The sequence below is a fragment of the Cervus elaphus genome, chromosome 11 (assembly GCF_910594005.1).
Source record: "Cervus elaphus chromosome 11, mCerEla1.1, whole genome shotgun sequence".
NCBI classification, from domain to species: Eukaryota; Metazoa; Chordata; class Mammalia; order Artiodactyla; family Cervidae; genus Cervus; species Cervus elaphus.
In genome coordinates this window covers 31,834,843-31,856,314 of record NC_057825.1, presented here as the reverse complement: position 1 = coordinate 31,856,314, position 21,472 = coordinate 31,834,843, and the positions used below count along the sequence as shown (strand labels likewise).

Here is a 21,472-nt window from a genome sequence, read left to right as displayed (position 1 = left end):
TGATGATTCCTCCAAAAAACAGGATTCTTCCTATTACCCTGGTTCCCACCTAAGTCCAAGAGCCAGTGAGACACAGATGAGCCCCAGCGGGAACTGGGAGGGCTCTGGGCCTGTGGTTAATGCCTATGTGGATCTAGCGATCTGTGAGAACTTAGGCAAGTCTCTGAACTTCTCCAAAGTTTAGTTCTCTCATTCCTTCCTATTATGAGTGCTATGTGAGGGTTAATGAGAAACTAGAGAGGTCATCTGTTCATCACTGAGAGGCTAAGTGTGAAACCTGAGGATTGGTATGGGTTCAGATTTGACTGCTCTCCCAGGCTACCCTCAGATACTCTCAAACACAGGGTCTCACCCACACAGACATATACCCATGGAGACACGTCTGTAGAAATAAAGTATGCACAGATGCTTCTTCCAGCCTCTGGGGCTTAAGATTGAAGTCTGTCTTGACCTGCTTGTCATGCCCAAGCTCCCTGTTCCCCAGGTTGCCCAGTTTCAGCCTTCTCTTCATGCTCAGGCCTCAACTAGCCTAATAGCTTCCTAACCAACTGGTGTCCTGGTCTCCAGTTGCTTTTTCCCCAATCCATTGTACAAACTCTTCATATTAATGTATATATACAAAATTTTGCTTTCTCCACATTAGTTGGTTCAAGACACAATCACCCCAGCGCCACTCTTCCATCAATTCCAAACAGTTGGGCATGATACATACAAGGGCCCTTCTCTGTCAGTTTCACTCTCCTTACCAAACTTCACTTCCCTGGTTTTATCACTTTTTCCATCCTCCTCCATCTTCTGCCTGGAATTCTCCACCATTCCCCTCTATTTTGAATGTTACACTGTTTTCAACATGAATCCAGGCTCAAGTCCACTTCTGCTGGGAAAGATGGGATGTTTTGCAGCCAAGCCTGCTCATTTTCAGGGTTTCTGAAGTCAGCCCCTCTGCACTGGAGAGCATGCTGTCCAGCTCCGATGGCAAGTTTCTTACTGCACACACATATTGTGCTCTTTTCTTTCAAGGAAACTAAGCTCCACGAGGGCAGAGGCCAGGGGCCTTTAGGAGAAGGCAATGGCACCCCACTCCAGTACTCTTGCCTGGAAAATCCCATAGAGGGAGGAGCCTGGTAGGCTGTAGTCCATGGGGTTGCTAAGAGTTGGACTCGACTGAGCGACTTCACTTTCACTCTTCACTTTTATGCATTGGAGAAGGAAATGGCAACCCACTCCAGTGTTCTTGCTTGGAGAATCCCAGGGACGGGGGAGCCTGGTGGGCTTCCATCTATGGGGTCGCACAGAGTCGGACACGACTGAAGCGACTTAGAAGCAGCAGCAGCAGCAGCAGCATCCTTTCACTTACTCCCCTTCCGTTCAAGGCAAGTAAAGTAATGGTAGGTGGGGGTGGCTAAATGTCAGTGGTTAATGCTGGTGGTATTTTCAAATCCTGTTTGCATCTCAAAAAACCATTTACTTTAAAGAAATCAAATACACAACTGTGCAGTGACAACATTAACATTTATTTGAAAAGGGCACTGGGAATTCACAACTAATAGTCCCAAAGAATAATCTTGCTAAGAGTCCTTCTTCCTACACACTGAACACCCCCCACCCCCACCCCAATCCTCCTTCCCCTTCCTTCAAATTACTTTGATTCAATGAGTTCAAAATACAGAAAACTTCCACAGGCACTAATTCTGCACTCACATATAAATATATCAGCAGTTATATACAAACACTGTCAACTATGAACTACATTATACACACATGCACACGCATGGGCACACACACACACTCAACCAGGTCATGAAGGTCTTAAGTGGACACAGACATGTTATAATGTATGAGTAACGCTGCAGCATTTGTGGATTTACAGCCCTGCACTCCACAGGCCAGAATCAACAGCCATGGAGGAAGAGCTCAAAAGGGGAAGGTGATGGGCTGGGGCCCCAAGGTCCCCTGAAGGAGAAAAGATTTGGTCAACCTAGTTGGTGATAAAAGACAGAATGGAAAACAGACCACAGAGCCCTCCCACAGGTCTGTGTCCCCTCCCATCTCCCCCACTTGGCAGGCCGCACCATCACCGTTCTTCTGCAGACTTCAGTCCTAGGCCAGATTTGGGATAAGGGGCATTTTAACTAGAAGGTTTCTAGGGTCATGAGATGAAGAAGTAACACGCTGCCCTAAGCCTTCTCCCTGGATATAAGGCAGATATCTTGTTTCAGCACAACCTGCCTTTTCAGGGTCTATGGGTCCAGAGAATTGGGTGTGGCCTGCCTTGAGGAGCCTCCCTCCCAGTCTACCATCAAACTTAATATTCAGCCTAACAGCTCAGGTCTAGTCTTTTCCCATAAGCCCCAACTGGCCAGCTGCCATTTCATGGTCATGAAAAGGAATTGGGAGAAACAGCCTCACTTCTCAATGAGACACTTTCTACCCGGGGACAATGGAATAGTATCTGGAAGGTTTCCTGACCCAGGGGCCCCAAGTGAAGCCAAGAGGTCTGGCCTTTTAGGCATCAAAGCAACTGCAAGGCTGTTCTGATCCTTAAGCCAGTTGAAACATATCCTCTGGGACTGAGAACACCAGAGCAAAGGGCAGTGCCTCCTTGACCCTTGCGCTTCAGGTACTTTAGATGGTCCCAGCCCTGCGTTTTCACTGCTCATTCGTCTATACTGATGCTTGAGGTGGAGGGCTGGACAGAGGAGAATGTCTGAGGACTTTTCTGTTTCTTCTTCTGATCCACGCAGGCTCCTTCTCTGGGGAGGAGGTGTTCAGAAGTCTAGAAATGACTTATTTCTACTTTTCAGAAAGAGGAAAATGGGAACAGGCACAGGCCATGGTGGATCCCTTTGCAAGGAAAACCAGAAGGAGCCTCCAGGGTCACACTGGGGCTCTCCTCAGCTGCTTCTGACACACTCATGTGACTCAACAAAGTTCAGTGAATTTCCAAATCCCCAGTACGTCTGTGCTACTGGGTTCTGTCAGCATTCGAGCCAATGGGCCCTACCCCTTGCCCATGAAGATGAGTCTTCACTGGTTTGGATGGCTTTGTTAACTCAAAATCATAACACAGAAGGGTAGCAAAGAGGGCTGGTCACTTGACAGTGTCACTAGATCCCGTAGGGATTGGAAGGCAGGAAGAGTGATGCTAGGCTGAAGGCCTGGGTACCCGCCATCCTCTGCTTGCCTTCTCTTCCAGGGTTTGGGAGGGCCAGGGAAGGGTGAAGGAGACTGCTTAATTTATTATTGAATTGTTTGAATTAATGTTCATCTTAAACTTTCTGATTTCGAGGCGTCTTTGACTAGAAGCCAGATTCTACAGCACGTCAGCAGGCAAGCCAGTATTCCACTGAGTGTGACTTTAAATGAAACTGAGAAGAAGGCCACTCAAGATGCAGTCAGGTCTCCAAAAGCAGCACATCGCTAGGCAGCGATGACATAGAGAGAAAGCTGTTTCAGACAGAGGAAACAGCAGTGGAGTGAAGACAGACATCCTGCACCTTTTCCTTCACTCTGTTCTCAGGGTGGGGATGAGGGAGAGACAGTAGACAGACCTGGAGGTCTCTGGTTCTGGGGCTGGCACTAGAAGGAGGCTCTAGGGAATGACTCCCATGTCCCAGAGCCAGGACCCCCAGGCAGGGCTCAGAGTACAGATGCCACGGGTGGACCCCACAGTCAGAGAAGCATGAGAGAGAAACAGGGCCTCATGTCAAAGCCGAGCAGGAGAAGAGCCAGTGAAGACATGACTGGGGTTCAAGATTTAGATTTTCTCCAACATGTCTTCCAAAGGTTACTTGTCTTCAAGTTTGTTTCTAGTTATTTTAATCTTGGTTTCTTAATAAAGAGATATTAAAGTAAAGAGGGATCTCAGTCCATGCTTGTAAAGTTGGGTTGAGCATTAGCCAAAAGCCATAGCACAGAGCCAAAGGCCATGGTGGGAGCAGGGGCCATCCCCCCTTGGCCCCAGAGTCATGTAGACCCTCTGCAAGTTGCAGGCTCACAGCACAGAGGCAGCGATCAAGGCAGGAAACTATAGGGATAAGGGTCAGACAGCCCCCCTATCCAACAAGTTTACTGCACATGCAGTAAGAAACTACCTAGGTTCAGATTCTTCTGGTTTGGGCAAATACACCTCTCTGTTCTGATAACCCGGCTCTCACAGTGCTGGGCCGTGCACAGGGGTGTGATCCGGGGCCCGGGGGGGAGGGGCGCATCTCGAGAAGACTGCCCTCTCCTTAGCAGAATGGCCTGCTTCTGACCCCACCCCACACTGTCTAAAACTGTACCCTCAAAAGGGGTTCCTTTGGGTCAAGAAATCTACTCACTCTCCATCTTTTCAAAAGCAGTTTCTCCAGGGAGGAATCATTTGACCATTCTCCCCTTCCTGTGAGTCATATCAGCTCAAAAGTTACAGGAGGTTAGACTGGAAAAGAAGCAAAGGGCTACCCTGGGCCAGAGGGTGCTTCCCCAGGAAGAGGCCCAGGGAAGGTTCTGCCAGAGGTGGCTCTCATTGGGATCTTCAGGAAGAAAGGCATCTAAGAGAGAGAATCAACTTGGGAGAACATCCCTCTGGACTAAGGAGGGGAGACGCTACAGAGGGGGACAGACTTGCCCACTTCTGTCTGCTGCTTCCCTACTGGAGGCCCGCAGTTGGGGAGCAGGAGCCCTCTCTATCAGCAGCTTCATCCTCTGCTTCCCCCAACCCCGTCATGGGGTGTCTATCCCAGCTCCTGTTATAAGGGCTCAATATTAACCAACATTAGAAAGAACCAAGGAAAGGCAACTGGCAGGGTGAGTCAGGGAATGGAAGAGACATCAAAGATTTGGAAGCCTTTGGTCCCTCAAATGGGGGAGGAGGAGGGGACGCTCTGGAGGAGATCAGCGCCTCGTTTTCCAGCTCCCACACGCCACAGCTTTGTAGGAGGAGCCAGCCTCGCTTCCTCCTTATCACATCTTCAGCTTCCTGTGACCAACTGTCTCCGTCTAGTTCCCTCCTGGGGGAATGGGAACTGTGCCGCTCCCTGCCCAAGATCCCCCTGCCCCTCCGCTGTGAAAGCCATCATTCACTACATTAAGCACAGCTTCCTGGGACCTCAGTCTCTCTCTGCAGAACCTCCCCTCCACCCCCACCCCATCACTTTTGGCCCCAGGCTGACACAGAGGAGGAGACAAAGGGCACAGGTGGTATGCTTATTGGCCCTAGAGGGGCAGGTGGCCGGATCCCCCACAGGGAAGACAAGGAGGAAGCCGGGAGGGGAGGGGCCCATCGGAGGTGAGGGGGCCTGGGGCTCCACCTTGCTTCACTGGGGAGGTGCTGCTGTCCAAGGTGCTTATTCTCTGAGATGCCAGTTAGATTTCCATGTCATAGGGATGGGCGTGAAAGCGAGCTCCTCCCTCATACCCTGCCCCTCAGAGAAGCGGTGTCTTGAATTCAGTATACGCAGAGATCAGGAAACTTCATCTCATAGACAGGGATCGAGTGGTTCTGAGGCTGGCCATAGGCTGCAGTGATGGTTCCTGATGGGCTTGGAGGGGGTCTGGGGCAGAAACACAAGGAAGAGAAAGACATGAGGAAGGGGTCCAAGGGTCCCACCTTGTGCAACAGAGATTGAGGTTTCTCTTTGAATAGGGACGAGAGATTTTGTCAGTCCGTGGGTTCCAAGGTTTCAAGCTGTTCTAGAATCTTCAGCTTGAAGTCAAGCTTCATTGCTGGTTCTATAGTGACTGTTGCTTTAGAAAGTAAAAGTACTAGCTTGGGACACTAGGACCCCTGGGTCTTTTCCAGGGTTCACTGAGCTGTCTCTTTCTCCCTTCAGTCTCTGTTTCCTTATCTGGGGAGAGCTGGTGGCTGAGCCCTGGAGACAGAGGCTGCGGGCAGGGAGGGCTAAAGACAGGTGTGAAAGGAGGACTTGGGGGGAGGGGTACCTACACTGGGCCACAGAAGTGGGGATTCCCCTGCCCAGGGCTGCCACTTACCGGATAGTGATTTCAAAGATCTGATTGAGTTTGCTCTGCAGCAGTGATGCCTAGAGATAAACAGAGAAGAAAGTGAACTGGGGGTTCCCCACACCTTGACTCCCAAGCCTACCGGTCCAGCATGCACTGGAGGTATGGGGAACCTGCAATCTTAGGAAAGAAACTGCTGTGAGCTAAAAAAAAAAAGAGAAAAGAAAAGAAAAAGAAAGAAACTGCTGTGAGCTTGTTTCCAGTGCTTATCAGTGGACCCTCACAGTGAGTTCAGATCAGACAGAGGGGCCCAGCCAAGGCCTGCCGGGGACAGCACAGAGGCCAGGCACCCCAGAAAGGACTTCAGCAGCAGTTCTGGAAGGGCCCTTAGCTCTCCAGGTGAGGCAACAGGGCCTGCTGGGCAGAGTCTGGGGGTTCGGAGCTGGTTCCAGCTCTTTCCTTAACTCCCAAGGAGCAGCTGTGCAAAGCTCGTGTGTTAGGAAAGACACTCTCTACGGTCCCCTCTGGCTCCAACTAAGCCCATGGACACAAAGAGTGAGATTGCGCTCAACTCTGAGCTCACAAAATAAGCACCTCTTGAGATGGGACAAGAACTTAGTATAATATAGACCCAGGAAAATCTGTATTATACTTACTTCTATTTTTATATACCATAATGCATGTTAATATAATTATTATATGAGAGGTTTGAATATATGTACATATATTAGAAAGTCACATGCATTTTTATGGAGAGAAAAATGTACAATAAAGTATATTATCTGTAGACTTCAGATATTTACAATTATGTTTCATTGTTACTAAGATGGACCCTGGGTCTAACAAATCCTGGTCTATCATTTTCAAGAAATGTTTGCACTCTTCCCTTACCCAGAGACTTCAGACTGTCTTTTTACTTGTCTGGTGCCCTCTCATTGAAATTTCTTCTCAAGGCCAGGCTGTTCCATTCTACCCACCAGTGTCCCCTAGTTGGAAGCGGCCCCATAGCTAATGCTGGCCATCTTTCCTGTGTCACAGCCCCTCCTGTCATTACTCCATAATGTGAGAGTCCTAATGGCAATCTCACAGAGTTAACATGAGAAGGAGATACGCTAATAAATGGAAGATGCTCTGGTGAACAGTGAGTGCTATTTATGTTCTTCCTCTGACGATTATTATTATAATCTGTTCAGTACAGGAGATGCTGAGGTCAGGATTTCTCCCTTATATGAAAATTGTGACGTCTGGAGGGTTGTATGACTAACAGGCTTTTGGTTCGTAGGGAATCAATGCAGTGTTGGGATTTAAATCCTAGTGTCTGGTGGCAACGGTACCAAGATCTCCTAGAAGTTCAGTCCTGCTCTGGACACACATCCTGCGTCCAGTTGGTCCTGGGATGGGCCCCATTCCGCCTCACTTACCCGGGCCCCGCAGTGCGCTGCAATCTCCTCAAAGGGCGCCTTCTGGAACTTCTCCACCACCTGTCGCCGCCGTTCCCGCTCTTGCTCCTCAACAGCCACGCTGTCCACTGTGGCAGAGAGCCGGGTCAGCACGCGGGTCCTGCCCGCTGATGTGGCCCCGGATGGCCACCAGCTTTCCCCTCTGCCAACGAGGGGCAGGGTGGCATGGAGGGTGCAGTGCCATCACTTGGTCCTGGGAGGGCTAGACCCTTTCCTGATTCTGCCCGAGAGCTCAGCCCCCTTCCCTGAGAGTCTGAAAACTAGTTAAGTAGACCCTTAATCGGGGCTAAAGCTCCATGTAGCTGCACTTGCTACTGGGACTTTCTCTCTCTCTCTCTCTTTTTTTTTTTTTTGGTTTGTCCTATTCAGAATTTTATTTTTCAAAATGATGATTCACTTCCCCACTCACAATGTATTGTACATTCCCACTCCTTTGAGACTTTAAATGAAATGTTTCCATCTTTATCAAGAGTTAACTGACATATAACATGGTATAATTTTAAAGCATCAGACGTTATGATTTGATACAGATATGTATTGTGAAATTATTACTACAATAACATTAACTAACATATCTGCCACCGGGACTCTTTTTTTTTTTTTTTCTAATTACTTCACAACATTTCAGTGAGTTTTCACCGGGACTCTTAAACTAAGTTTCTGGAGCAGAAAGTACTATGGGGGTAACATGAAAAGGGACATTAACAATGGAAAAGACAATGAAAAACCCCTATGGCAGAGCAGTCTGAGGCTATTTAGTTTAAGGCTTCTACATATTCCTCATGGCCTCCAAAATGAAAAAAAGAGAGAGAGAGAGAAAGGTATGAAATATGTTCATCATGCCCAGCTTAAAAATACAGAGCAGTGAAACATTCAGAAAGAGTACCATGAATGATGACAAAAATAAAACATTTGTTATCAGCAGAAAAATTCTCTGATTCGGGATACTTTACTATCCAATAATTCAGATGAGGTAATAATACTGCATTTTAAAATCCACTGCCATTATTATATATTAATAGGATTTGGTCTTAATAGCTTTCATTGATCAACTTGCTCTTTTGTATCATACGCCACCAAAAAAATTGTCAAAGTATTTATACAAATTAAAATTCCTTTTTTACTGTCTGATTGGCCATAATCCTCAACCAGCTACTTTTAACGGCAACCATTAGTAGAAAAAGGGTTCCTGGCATAGGACACTGACCCCTGTTAAGAGGGGGGACTTTTAATTGCAGCTTTGGTAGTTGTGAAGAGTTTAGAGGAAACTGCCAGCCTCTCCCCTGACATCTGTGTGAACCACGCTTGGGAGGGCAGCAGACAAGTCTCAAGCACAGCCACACACACCCCAGGACCCAGTCCCACCTGCCTCTCCCCAGGAGCCTCCCACTCACCAATGGCCTTCTTCAGCGTCTCGTAGGTGATCTCCTCGGCAGGCACTCGCTGTAGGAGAAGGGACAGAAGTGCACAGAATGCTCAGGAAGGTGGAGAAGGGGAGGGAGGAGGTGGCAGCCTCAGCTTCCTCAGTTACCTGGTAGCCCCTTCACTTCTCAGAAGACTGTCCCAGTGGGCAGAAACTCCCTCAGGACACCCGCATTCTTACCAGGGTCTCTGGAAGCTCTGTGCCTCTAAGCAGGCACAGACCCGCTAACTGAAGGGGAGCAGTGAGCGATGGAGGCTATTCCTCACGAGCCACCAGTCTCACCTGAAAGAACTCACTGTTCCTTCCCTCTCCTCTCCCTCCTCCCAGAGGGTCCGCTTAAGTCCCCTGGGAAGAAAACACTGTAATTCAAACAAGTCTTCAGAAAAATGTCACAGAAAATATTCAAAACAAGAGAAGGCGGTTAGCAAATATAATCTCCTATGAAAATTTCAAAAACTGACTAACATTTTTGTTCCCTTGTGGCTCGGCTTGTAAAGAATCATCTGCAGTGCAGGAGGCCTGGGTTCAAGCCCTGGATTGGGAAGATTCCCTGGAGAAGGGAAAGGCTACCCACTCCAGTATTCTGGCCTGGAAAATTCCATGGACTGTCTAGTCCATGGGGTCGCAAAGTCGGACACGACTGAGTGACTTTCACAACAACAACATATGTGTAGGATTCTCGGCGAGCCACTCAATTGCAACTGCAAAATATGTTATCATAGAGAACAACTGTTTTACTCTGAAGACTCATTCACTCTGAAGGTTTATTCTTTGTATGTACATTCATCTGTCCGTTCACCCAACCATCCACTGTCAGTATTGACCAACATCAGGTGGTGACAGGAAACCATGCGGTAGTGAGAGAATAAAGGAAGACAGATCACAGGCTAAGCGCAGGTAGAGAGCAGCTGATGGAGGAGGTGGGCCACAAGCTGGGCACTGAAGAAAGGGAGATTGATGAATGTGGAGGTGGAGAGGAAGGGTGATTGCAACATGGGATTCCATACTAGCAAAGACATGGAGATGAATGAGATAGCATGGGGGAGACTGAATACAGACCAGCCAGACAGGAGGGGAGACGAAATGGCCAGGCACCCCTGACTCCAAATGGCTCTGAATGTCAGGCACTGGGTTGGGAATTTGACCAAACCAGCATTTGTTGATCACCTGCTACGAGCCTGGTATTTGAGGGTTACGGGGAGTCACCGAGGGACTCTGGAGGAGTGGGGAAGGGGTATGGTGGGCTGGCTTGTAGACCTGGCTTGTGGCCCACCTCCCCCATCAGCTTCTCTCTACCTGTTCTTACCCAGTGATCTGTCTTCCTTTACGCTCTCACTACCCCATGGTTCCCTATCACTTCACCTGTGAATATCTGATGTTGGTCAGTACTGACAGCAGATGGATGGGTGGATGGATGGACAGACAAAGAATAAACCTTCAGAGTGAATGAGTCTTCAGAGGAAAAGTGTAAAAGGAAGCGGAAAAGCGTGGCAGAGGGTGGAGGCCCCCACACCCCTGCTCGAGCTACTCAGACATACCTGGGCTGAGCTGACTCTCAAAGAGGGGGAGGAACCCGTGTCAGTGACGGGGAGGCCAGCAGGGAGCAGGTGGCTGTGTACCCAGAGGAGTATTTCTCTTCCTTCTGCTGCTTTACTTTATTTATCCTTTTCTAAGGGTCTCTCGACTCTTGGGAAGAAAGAATTATAACTACGGAGGGGACAGCAGTCATCTACACTGTGGTCCTAACACGTGTGAGGCTTCCAGCCCTGCAGAACCAGAAGGGCCTTGAAGGATACCTGGCTCAACCTCATTCCGCTTCTTCAATTAGCCAGAGTCAGAGCTTCCTTCCTTCCATGGGCTTCCGGACAAGCCTTGAAAAGCTCTGCCCTGGAGGTCTGCCCCAGTAACTGGGGAGTTGAAGGAATGGCTGAGGGCATGGTTGGGGGAGGCTTGATCTTGACCCCATTGATTTGTCTTTGCCCCAAGCCCACTGGGCAGAGGCTGGGTGTCCAAGCTGCCCTCCATGGCTATGCCAGGCTGTTCGTGCTGAAGGACCCTGCACATCTTCTTGTCCCAATTCCACCCAGATGTGTGTCCTCCTCACTTCTTGCTAAGATCCCTCTCATCTCTATTAATTCCCTTAATTGGCAGTGAAGTGTGAAAGTCACTCAGTCGTGTCCAACTCTTTGCCACAGTCCATGGAATTCTCCAGGCCAGAATACTGGAGTGAGTAACCTTTCCCTTCTCCAGGGGATCTTCCCAACTCAGGGATCGAACCCAGGTCTCCCGCATTGCAGGCGGATTCTTTACTAGTTGAGCCACAAGGGAAGCCCTTAATTGACAGAGTCACCATTAAAAGCATCTGTACTGTGGGGAGGGGATAAATTGGGAGATTGGAATTGACATATACACACTACTATATACAAAATAGAAAACTAATAAGGACCTACTGTATAGCATGGGAACTATACTCAATACTCTGTAAAGGCCTGTATGGGAAAACAATCTAAAAAAGAGTGGATATACGCATATGTACAACTGATTAACTTTGCTGTACAACAGAAACTAATACAACATTGTAAATCAACTACACCCCAACAAAAAAACTATAAGAAAAACAAGTGTACTGTGTCCTGAAGCTTCTGCTCCCCTGGGAGGCCTTTCTCCCTCCTCTCTGCCCTGCCCCCATTTCTTTCTCATTTGAGGGAGTAAATTTGGCATTTCCACTATGACTCCTTATTCTCTCTTACTTGTGGGTACATCTGCTTTATTTTATGAGGCAGAAGTAAAAATGGCAGAAGAGATATAACATGTTAATTTAAACGAAGAGATGATAGAAGAAAGAGCGATCTTTAAGCCACATCATTCTCTTTAAAAAGCACCTTTCTTGGCATATCTGGAAGAGACATCGTGAAAGCTATTTTTGCCTTCATCCTCTCCCTGAGGCCTTCCAGTTTCCAGCACGGATCAGGTTTACCTCCATTGTGAATGGGGAATGACAACCAGCAAACCTTTCAAGACTGATTTTTAGAATATCCTCATGGGAGTGTATGGAGGTTCAATTACTTTTTCCAAATGGATGGAAACGTCTAGGATATATATGATGAGAGTCAGAAAGAAAACAGGGCTTACTTGAGAAATTTCCCTTCCATGCATCCTTAAATGCATAGTTCAGTTAAGGGGGCTGGATCATGGAGTGTCTGACCACCTGATCAAGAAGGACACTCACCTCCTCCTTCTCTGGGCTGTTCCTCGATTCCACCTCCACCTGCAGGGAAATGGTCTCTCCAATGCTCTTCCTCTTGGATAAGCGATCCTCATCTGGGAAAAGAGAAGCCTGGAAGCTAGAGTCCCCCAGCCCGGGAGAGAGCCAGAAGCATGCCTCCAGCACCATCTCCCATCTTCCCGTCCTCCCTCTCCCAACCCCTCCTGGCTTGGCTGGGTTCTTGGAGGGTTCAAAGGGATTTATACCCTGAGGGCAACACCTGGAGTTTATAGAGGGCTGCGCGACTTCTCTGCCCCTCTTAGGCTGGTGGGTTTTGCTCTTTAGAGCTAAGATTTTTGCAATCATTGATGAGCACAAAGAAGCTGCTTATGACCAGAAAGCATGGGCGTCGCCTGCTAACAGCTCCAGCCGCTGTCATTTGCATAGCATTTGCTCCTTCGGGCATTCATGTCTTCCCTCTAAGGCAGGTATTGTTAACATTCCTATTTTACAGCCAAGGCAACTGAGACTCAGAGATGCCAAGGGACTCAGTTAAGAATTTTCAGGAGGGAAGCTGCAGAGAATTGGGTCTCTGACTCCGTAGTCCATGGGCGCTCTTTACAGCACAGTGGGGGCATCTCCCACGCACAAGCCAGGCTATCTTGTGGGCCAGTTATTCCCAAGGACCCTGCACGGAGGGGCAGAGGTGGGGACGCTGAGGATCTCACCACGGATTCCCAGTGTGACATCCAAGTTGCTTGAGAAGGTGACAGAAGGGCTCACAGGTCCCTTCCATTCCTGCCCTTATCTGCCCAAGAAAAGCCAGAGGCAGGCTTGGAAGTGCTCGAGCAAGGCTCCTACCTGTCAGCTGAGGGATGTAGGGCACGCAGAGCCTGTCGGCATTGTAACCACTGCCACCCAGGACTTCACTGATCTTGCTCTGGCGGAAGAGCAGCTCAATCACCACTCCATCAAGGTTGTGAGTCAGCCTGAGAGACAGAAACGGGGGCGAGGCACGTGAGAGCCCTGGGTAACCAGGCTGACTTCCGGATGCCCTTCCTTATTATAAATGTAAGACTCAAGGGAGTACCCTGGTGGCCCAGTGGTTGGGATTCCAGGTTTACACTGCCGTGGCCTGGGTTCAATCCCTGGTCGGGGAACTGAGATCCTGCAAGCTGTAGCAAGTAACACTTATTATACAAAATGAAAGACGAGTGAAAGGAAAAAAAAGAAAACCATCTGCAGTCCCACTTCCCAGAGAAAACCATATCCATATTTTGTGTAGGCTCCCTCAGTCATACACATTTATGCACACATGCAAACATTCCCCTACCCTCCACAGTCCTGTTCCAGGACCTATTTTATTCACCTATTATGCAGTGACTATTTCACATGAACTATTCTTCCAAAACATTGTGGGTGGGCTACCAGTTGTCTAATGGTATGGACAGGCCATAATTTATAAAGCCATCCTTTACTGTGGGATATTTTGTTTTTGAAGAATATCTTTTCCTTGAGTTCCCCTGATGTTGAAGTGACGCTGGCCCACAGACTACAGTCTGAGTAGGCCGCTTGGATTGGTGGAGTGGCTTCTCCAGGATATACTCCCCTGGGCTTGGCCAAAGTATCTAGAGGCTCTATCCCATACTTGCGTACAGCATGCTGAGACAGCTCAAGGAGGGGATCACAGTCACGTGAGGGGGATTAAACTTGACCCAGGACTTCTGCGTCACAGGCAGGGTCCATTCTCTGCCTGTGAGCCCATAGAAGCCCGAGTTCCTGGCCTCAGATCACCCACTTTCTTGCTCAGATGCCCTGGGTGTTTTCTTGACCGTGTCCCCGCTGCGATCCTCACCTGGGCCTCTCCACAAACACGTCCTCCGGAAGCATGTATGGGGCCTCTTTCTTCCTGGTCTCTATCACCTGAGGTTTGGGAGGAATTGAGAGAGGAGCTGGGTTCAGTGGGGAGAGGGAGATGCAAACGGGCCAAGAAAAGAGCTCCTGCCCCCACAGAGTACTTCCTCCCTCCCACGCAGTCCCTGGCAGAGCCCCCAGAGCTGAGGGAGAAGCTCAGACCAACCAGGACCTCGGGGCAGCTCAGGAAGCCCAGGAGGACTGCTCAAGCTGTCTGCAGTGACACACACGCACTGCATGTCCTCCATAGACAGGGCACTTTGCTCCCAGGAGAGTTCAGTGTCTTGCTCCCATGTCCTATTCCTGTTTTCTGTTTATACATGAGAGAGGAAGCACAGATCGCACTGTTCCCAAAACCCACAGGCACCGCAGAGCATCCTGATGGAAAGCGACACAGTGAGTTTCCCTCATCATCCTTCGCAAATTTTTGAGGAGAAAAGTGACAGCTATTAAGATGGTGAGAAGTGGGAGGACAGTTGGCAACAAAGTACGTGCAGGAGGTGAGGAAGCCAGGAGGCAACTATTTGTACTGAAGAGGATGTCAGCATTGCTTTTCCTGTCCTCCTGGATCAGCCCACTGCTGGCAAGGTCCTGCTTCGTTCAGAGTGGTCTTTGGCACAGCAATACAGCATTTTCCTCCATGCCCCCCAGCCGGTCAGGTTAGCTGAGACCTCGGCTTTCTTGTTTAATTTTGTGTTGCTGGTGTATTTTAAAGTTAATCCTACATATGATATCATTCTACCTATACATAGGTCAGTATGTTTTAAAATGTCTTTTTGCAATAACTGAGAACATTGGATTGTAGACTGGCTATAAGATAATACCAAGGCATAATCAGTCATTTAATTAATAATTTTATTATGTAAATAGCATAGCAATTGAGCAGGAAGGTGGCCATATTTTTTTAGATATGAATACTGATGTATTTAGAGGTGAAACGATGTGATAACCAAGGTTTGTTTAAGCATATTTCAGCAAAGGAAAAGAAAAAGAGACAGATGAAGCAAATGTGGAAAAATCTTCCTAAGTGTTTAATCTGTGTGATAGCTGTGTGGATGTTCACTGCCCTACTCACACTGCTTTTGTGATATTTGAAAACTTTCACAACAAAAACATTTCTTAAAAGTAGTTTCAGTCCCAGATGACCTGAGAGGTGCGTACATGTGTGCTTCTGGGGGTGAGGGGGGCATAGAGGGGCAGGAAGTAGAGGGGGACAGGTAGCAGGCTGGGAAGAGGTACAGGATACTGACTATGTCTGATCCCACCCTGCTATGTCATGTCCTGCAGCAGAAGATGCTCTGCTGGGGATTTCTCATCATTAATTCTCATGCCTGGACTAAGCACGGAACTCATACAATTCAGCAAAAGGTTTACTGGGGAAACCCCAAGTCAAGGGCCTCCTGAGCTCTTGGGGTCATGAGGACACCAACCTCATGGATGTGCTGGCAGAAGGCAGGCACCGTCGTGAGTTGGCTGATAAGGTTCAGGTAAGCAGCGCCCAGTGCGTAGAGGGCACAGCGGTTGTAAACAGGCAGGTTCTCTTCATTGACTTGGGCCACATCCTGGGACAAGACAGAGGGAACAACCCACTGTCCAGAGGGTGCCCACTCTCCACCAACCTCTCCCAACCTCCCTTAGAGATGACCCACCACTCTAGACGAAGTCTCTCCCCGCATTTGTCCCATAACCTTCTGGGGGACAGAAGTCACTGAAGCAAATAGTCCCTAGAACAATCCATGAGTTGGATGCCCATAAATACTCAAGTGGAGAGGCGATAACCTCAATGCCCCACTTTACAGTTCCAGCTGTAGCGACCTTGATTGTCCAAACCCTCATGAATCCCCACTTCAAGGATGCTGTCTCCTTCACTACAGACCTTGGATAATTCTTGGAGGACTGGATTGGTTTGCTCTGCTGGATTCACACGTTAAACAGACAAAGCTATGAGAGTTACTAGGGGCTGGGACACAGAGGAATCTCACATTCTAGAATGAAGACTCTTATAGCATCTGGGTTGGTCTTGCAGGATTTAGCACCATCAAGCAGGTAGCTAAAGAGTCTCCCTGACAGAATTCCCGGGTTCACCACCATTCAGAATATGATGTCCACTTAGCTTCAGGACCCTGTGGACCCTGGCATTTGAGGTCTTAAGAACCTACTTCAATTCTTAGCATCCTGGGGAGTGTGCTTTCACCCAGGCAGACCCTGGAAGCCTAAACCCTGTCTAGTGCCACACTGGCTGCCTGAGAGTCATGACGGGGGCTTGTTGAATCTCTAGGTCCCCGAGCTTGGGTACAGTACGGGGATTATATATTTTTAGTAAGTGCTTAAGGCAATTCTGAAAGCACAGCCAGTTTTGGGAACCAGGTGATGTTTACACAAACAAGTTTGTTTGGGGATCACTGCTTCCCTGGTAGCTCAGCTGGTAAAGAATCCACCAGCAATGCAGGAGACCCCAGTTCAATTCCTGGGTTGGGAAAGTCCCCTGGAAAAGGGATAGGCTATCCACTCCAGTATTCTTGGACTTCCCTGGTGACTAAGATGGTAAAGAACCTGCCTGCAATGAGGGAGACCTGGGTTTGATCCCTGGGTTGGGAAGATCGCCTGGAGGAGAGCATGGCAACCCACTCCAGTATTCTTGCCTAGAGAATCTCCATGGACAGAGGAGCCTGGTGGGCCACAGTCCATAGCGTCACAAAGAGATGGACTAAGAGTTGGACAAAGCGACTAAGCACAGCACCAGGCTATGAGTACTCTCTTAGTAATCCATGAAGTCTCATTCAGACCTTGCAAGAGACCTGAAATACTAGGGGTGAAGTGATGTTTTTGAAAGATCCTGTTCCCTGGGTCTCCTTTACTCTGAGGATGGGTCAAAGCCATGAATTCAGCATTCTTTGGTGGTTACCCCAGCAGGACCACGGTTTGTGGTCTTCAGAGGAATGGCCGACTAAGGGCGCAGCATACCTGGGCTCCAAAACACAGTCGTTAAAACAGTGGCCACTTGGCACCCTCGTTAGTGCTCAAACAGGTCCCCTCCCCTGACCCTAACCTCTGCGTCCTGCCCACACCAGGCCCCACCTGGACGGCCAGCACCAGGCGGATGAGGTCCACCACCACCTCCTCGTTGGCCAGCTCGATGCTGATGAGTGCCAGCAGGCCGTAGAGCGCCTCGTAGTGCTTCTGTAGGTTCGTTTCCTCCTTACAGCTCAGGTAGATGTGTCTGTAGAGCTGCTGGGAGTGCTGGAGAAGTGGGTAAGAGTGGGCGCAAGGCCACGGTGGATGGGGACAGGAGGGGCCAGGGGCATGGAAGAGCAGTCTGAAGGGGGTGACGCAGCTCCACCTCCTTCCTCCTGTACCCCCTCTCTGTCCTCAGGGACAGGATACCTTTACAGCAGACCCCAGTGGAATGGAGCACACACAGGAATATGTGCTTAGGGAAGGTGGGGCCAGTGAAACCAGCAACAGAAGCTGCCGCCCACAGGGGAAGATGGTCAAGCGATGGTCTTCCTCTGGCTTGGGATGAGTATGAACTGGGGGCTTGATTCCCTAGAGGGGTCGGCTGGTCATTCTGACTAATCATAGTCAAGAGAGGAGGAAGAGGGCTCTGTAGGCATGGCCAGTGGTGATGGCCACTGGGGGCTCAAGGCTGGGGTCCACAGGGCCTGACCCACCCAGGTTTCAATGTGTCTTGAGGTCACGCTTGCTCACCTTCTTCATGAAGATGGTGTCCTGCCGGGAGCACTTGTCCACTTTCAGCTTCAGGATAGAGATGTCACTGAGGGTGCTGCAGGGGGACATGAGGGGTCACCTGAGCCCTGGGGTGAGGCCAGCAGGGCTCATGTGGTATCACTGGGCTCTGCCCCACTCCTTAGCTGTACTAATGTCTCCCTGTGTCCTTCCACCCAGGTTCTTAGCCTGATTGCCACTTTCTCTCAAGTTCTCAAGCTCCTGTCTCGTTTTTTTCTTAAAAACTGATCTAGATTACCTTCTTCCTCACTTTCTTTCCTCCCTTTCAGCCCCCAGGCTACTGATAACCCTGCATCCTCTTCTTCCCTTCCTACCAAAGAGCTCCTGTGAGTACCTGCTCTTTATCTCCCAAATCTCCACTCCCTCCCTCGCTCTCTTAGACACAAGCACCCTTTCAGTCTCCTTCCCTCGCAAGAACCCTGGGTCCACGTCCATGGTCAACTCCTTGGTGAGGGGTCCCCACTGAAGATCTGCACTGTCCTCCCACCTCAGGGTGAGACCCTACTGGGAGCCTTCTTCCCCTTCACATATCAAATTGCGGGGGGCAGGGGGAGACCCCAAGTTCACCTGATGGTAGAGAACTTGTGACGGTTGCCATGACGATCAATGAAACTGATGAGAATCTCTAGAACGAAGAGACGGATCTCTGCGTCCTCCATGAGGGCGGTGGAGAGAAGGCGGTCAAGGAAGTTGCTGGGCAAAGCTGACATCATGTTGTTGCTCTGGAAGCCAGTGGATACCTGCAAGGGAGCCCGGGATTGCATGCCTAGGAATACTGGTCCTCCTGGCAGCAGGGAGCAGACGGAGAAACAGCCAGCAGAAGCTGGGTCCCAGGCACCCATCATCTCTAAACATCCCCCAGTCCAGTTCCCCCTGTCCTTCACCTTAGGCAGCTTTGGGGAACCCTCCATCATCTACTGAGGCAACCTGCCCAGCTGAGTTTAGCTGAGCAGATGGGGACAGTATCCAGGGACATTAAGCTGCTAAAAGCAAGCAGAGGATGAGCACTGGAGGGGAGCAAGGAGCCAGAGAGTATCTGAATCTAAAGTTCCAACCCATTAAGGCACACACAGTGAATGTTCACCATGAACACACTTCATCAGGAGCATGAACGGCCACAAAGAAAACGACAGATAGAGGAAAAACTTACAGCTGGGTTGACGAATTAGAACCCACAGACATAGTCACAGTCAGAGAACACACATAGCGTTTGTTTACACCTCTTCTAGCTAGGCCATGATGGTGGTCTTTGGATTAAAGCCTGTTGGCATACTGAGACATCTCATCCGCGATGTTGTCAAAAAACAGCCAAACAGATTTACTGTTAAGTCCATATTGCAAAACAATGCCTGTGATGATTCAGCAGGCCCTTGAGGCTCTGGTAAAGCCTGATGGCATCAGTGTTTACTGAAGGGGGATGTATTTAAGGTGTGTCCCCAATCATCACCTTGGTAAGATGCTGGGTACAAAATTAACAAGGGTAAACTCAGCAAAGAAATGGCAGGAATACATAGACCAAGGAGGTAGCCAGATGTGGGTGTCAGTAGGAAAAGCCTTTCTAATAAGGGGTGACATGAAAGGTGTGGGCTGGGAAGTGGGGACGGAAGGCCTGATCAGGAGTGAGGGGGCTGTGCCGACTAGCATGGTTAACACAAAGACAGGTTGAGGGATGATATGGAGGTTCTAGGGAGGGAATGGGTACTGAGGGCCTTCCAATTTCAGTCTGAGAAGTTCGAAGTCTGGGTGTACAGCAATTGAAAACTGAGATCCACTCTTTAACAAGGAGCGATCCATGAGGAACAACATTTCTAGAAAATTCTTCTTGGTTGTATTTAAGATAGGTAAGGAGGGAGGGAGTAACCAAGAGAGTAATCTAGTTGTGAAATGTCCAGAGGTTAGGCCAGGGCTGTGCACAAAAATACCTGCGGCACTTGTTACAAATACACATTCTAGGACCTCACTCAAACTGATGGTTCAAAGTCTCTCGGGAATCTATATATTGAACAAGCTGGTCATGGGAATGGCATTTGAGAATAATAAATCCAGGCTCCAGTGATGGCTGCAAAGATGGAAGGAAGACAAATGCAAAAATATTGCTAAGTGGAGGGTGGGGGCGGAGATTCCCTGGTGGTCCAGTGGTTAGTTAGCACTTGGCACTTGGCACTTTCACTTTTGGGTCCCAGATTCAATCTCTGGTCAGGGAACTAAAGTCTTGCAAGCCATAATTGCATGGCCAAAAAACTTTTAAAGATAATTTTAAAATTAAATTACCTAAAATAATTATAGTTATTATTTTTAAAAAACTGATAAAGGCAAAGATGGTGACTGGGAGACTGAGGTGGGCATAAATGCCAAGGGAGAAACAGGCGGAGGGCACCTGGTGAGATACCTGGAAGGAGAAAGGGCAGGAACCAGTAGATTCCATCTCAATACAGAGATAAGGTTTGAGTGACAAGACCATCGGTATCTGAGAAGGTACCTTTGTGAAAGTTAGAAACAGGTGTCCTGCCTGCTCTGGACAACCTAGCCTTGTGGGTGCCCAGCCTGCCGAGTGAGTGGAACACAGGTTAGATTTCAGTCCCCTACTCACCCCTTTGGCTGGATATGTTTGTGCAGTGTGCAACCTGCACAACAGAAAGTGGCAGCCTTCTCTTGGTCCCTTGGAAGGAGCTGCCTCCTACGGAGGCAGAGCAGGAATGGGGACAGGAGAGGCTTACCTGAAGGAGGGATTTCAGCAGCATAATCTGGGTCAGTCGGTTCCTGTTCTCCCTATAGAGCAGAGATACAGATGATCAGCAGGATGGTGGTACAGATACAGAAGACCCCACACTTGTGTGCCCAGTGCTCTCTTGTGATTAGATTCTCCACGAGGCTAAACCTGTTGGGTCACCCAAGACAGTGACTTCCAGAGGAATGACGCTGACCAGCTGGTGGTAAAGAACCCGCCTGCCAGTGCAGGAGACGTAAAGAGATGCAGGTTCAATCCCTGAGTCAGGAAGATCCCCTGGAGAAGGGCATGGCAACCCACTCCAGTATTCTTGCCTGGAGAATCTCCATGGACAGAGAAGCCTGGCGGGCTATAGTCCATGGGGTCACAGAGAGTAGCACACAACTGAAGCAACTTAGCACACACACCCCTCGAGGTGGAAGATTGTTACTGATGGGACAGTCAGTGGAGTTAAGTAGGATCCAAAGGCCCACGAAAGGCTGTGGAAGGATTTGAGAGCAGAATGAGAGAAGATATGTGAGGGCAGAACCAGGGAAGTTGAGGTGGAGAAGGAAGAGAGCCCAGAAACGTGGGAAGGGGAGTTGGCGGAATCCAAGAAGGGAGAAGAAAGTAGGGTAGACTCACCCAGTCCTCCCTGTCTCCATGGGATGGTGCAGGGAAGGCAGCGGAACCTTGCTCATGATGAAGAGGATCACCTCGGAGCGCTGGTAAGTAGGCAATGTGCTGGCAAAGGAGCCTGCGGGGAAAAGACAGAGGAGAGGGTTGGCTCTGGTAAGGCCGGCAGCTGCAGGGGGCGGGGGGGTCTCTGCTCAGCCTTTCAGCCAAACAAACTACTGTGAGGAGTGCCAGCTGACTCTTTCAGGCTCCCATCCCTTGACCTGTTATTCCCGTGGCTGTGGTGAAGGTCTGTGGGACCTAGACGGGACGCTCCAGGGGCACTGGAACAGGAAGACTCTGAACCCTTACAATCATGTGTGGACTTCAGAGTTCTCCCCTTCAATATCCATGTGCATACCCACAGTTTTCCCCCTGTCCTCTTTCCTTCCTTTTGT

General features: G+C 49.3%; 1 protein-coding gene across 6 annotated transcripts in view; it reads right to left on the bottom strand.

The window, feature by feature from the left end:
* Positions 1-1,493: 1,493 nt before the first annotated feature.
* Positions 1,494-21,472, bottom strand: part of EFR3B (EFR3 homolog B) — a 95,499-nt gene continuing 75,520 nt past the window's right edge. For all 6 annotated transcript variants that reach the window (XM_043917333.1, XM_043917334.1, XM_043917335.1 and 3 more), the window contains 13 exons: positions 21,045-21,156; positions 20,410-20,461; positions 18,260-18,432; positions 17,654-17,729; positions 17,024-17,185; positions 15,376-15,507; positions 13,887-13,954; positions 12,893-13,020; positions 12,056-12,147; positions 8,798-8,846; positions 7,365-7,471; positions 5,974-6,023; positions 1,494-5,534 (listed from right to left, as the gene is read on the bottom strand). In XM_043917333.1, coding sequence (XP_043773268.1) covers positions 5,429-5,534; positions 5,974-6,023; positions 7,365-7,471; positions 8,798-8,846; positions 12,056-12,147; positions 12,893-13,020; positions 13,887-13,954; positions 15,376-15,507; positions 17,024-17,185; positions 17,654-17,729; positions 18,260-18,432; positions 20,410-20,461; positions 21,045-21,156 — 1,307 coding nt within the window. In that variant the 3' untranslated portion in view covers positions 1,494-5,428. The remainder of the gene's footprint in view (positions 5,535-5,973; positions 6,024-7,364; positions 7,472-8,797; positions 8,847-12,055; positions 12,148-12,892; positions 13,021-13,886; positions 13,955-15,375; positions 15,508-17,023; positions 17,186-17,653; positions 17,730-18,259; positions 18,433-20,409; positions 20,462-21,044; positions 21,157-21,472) is intronic.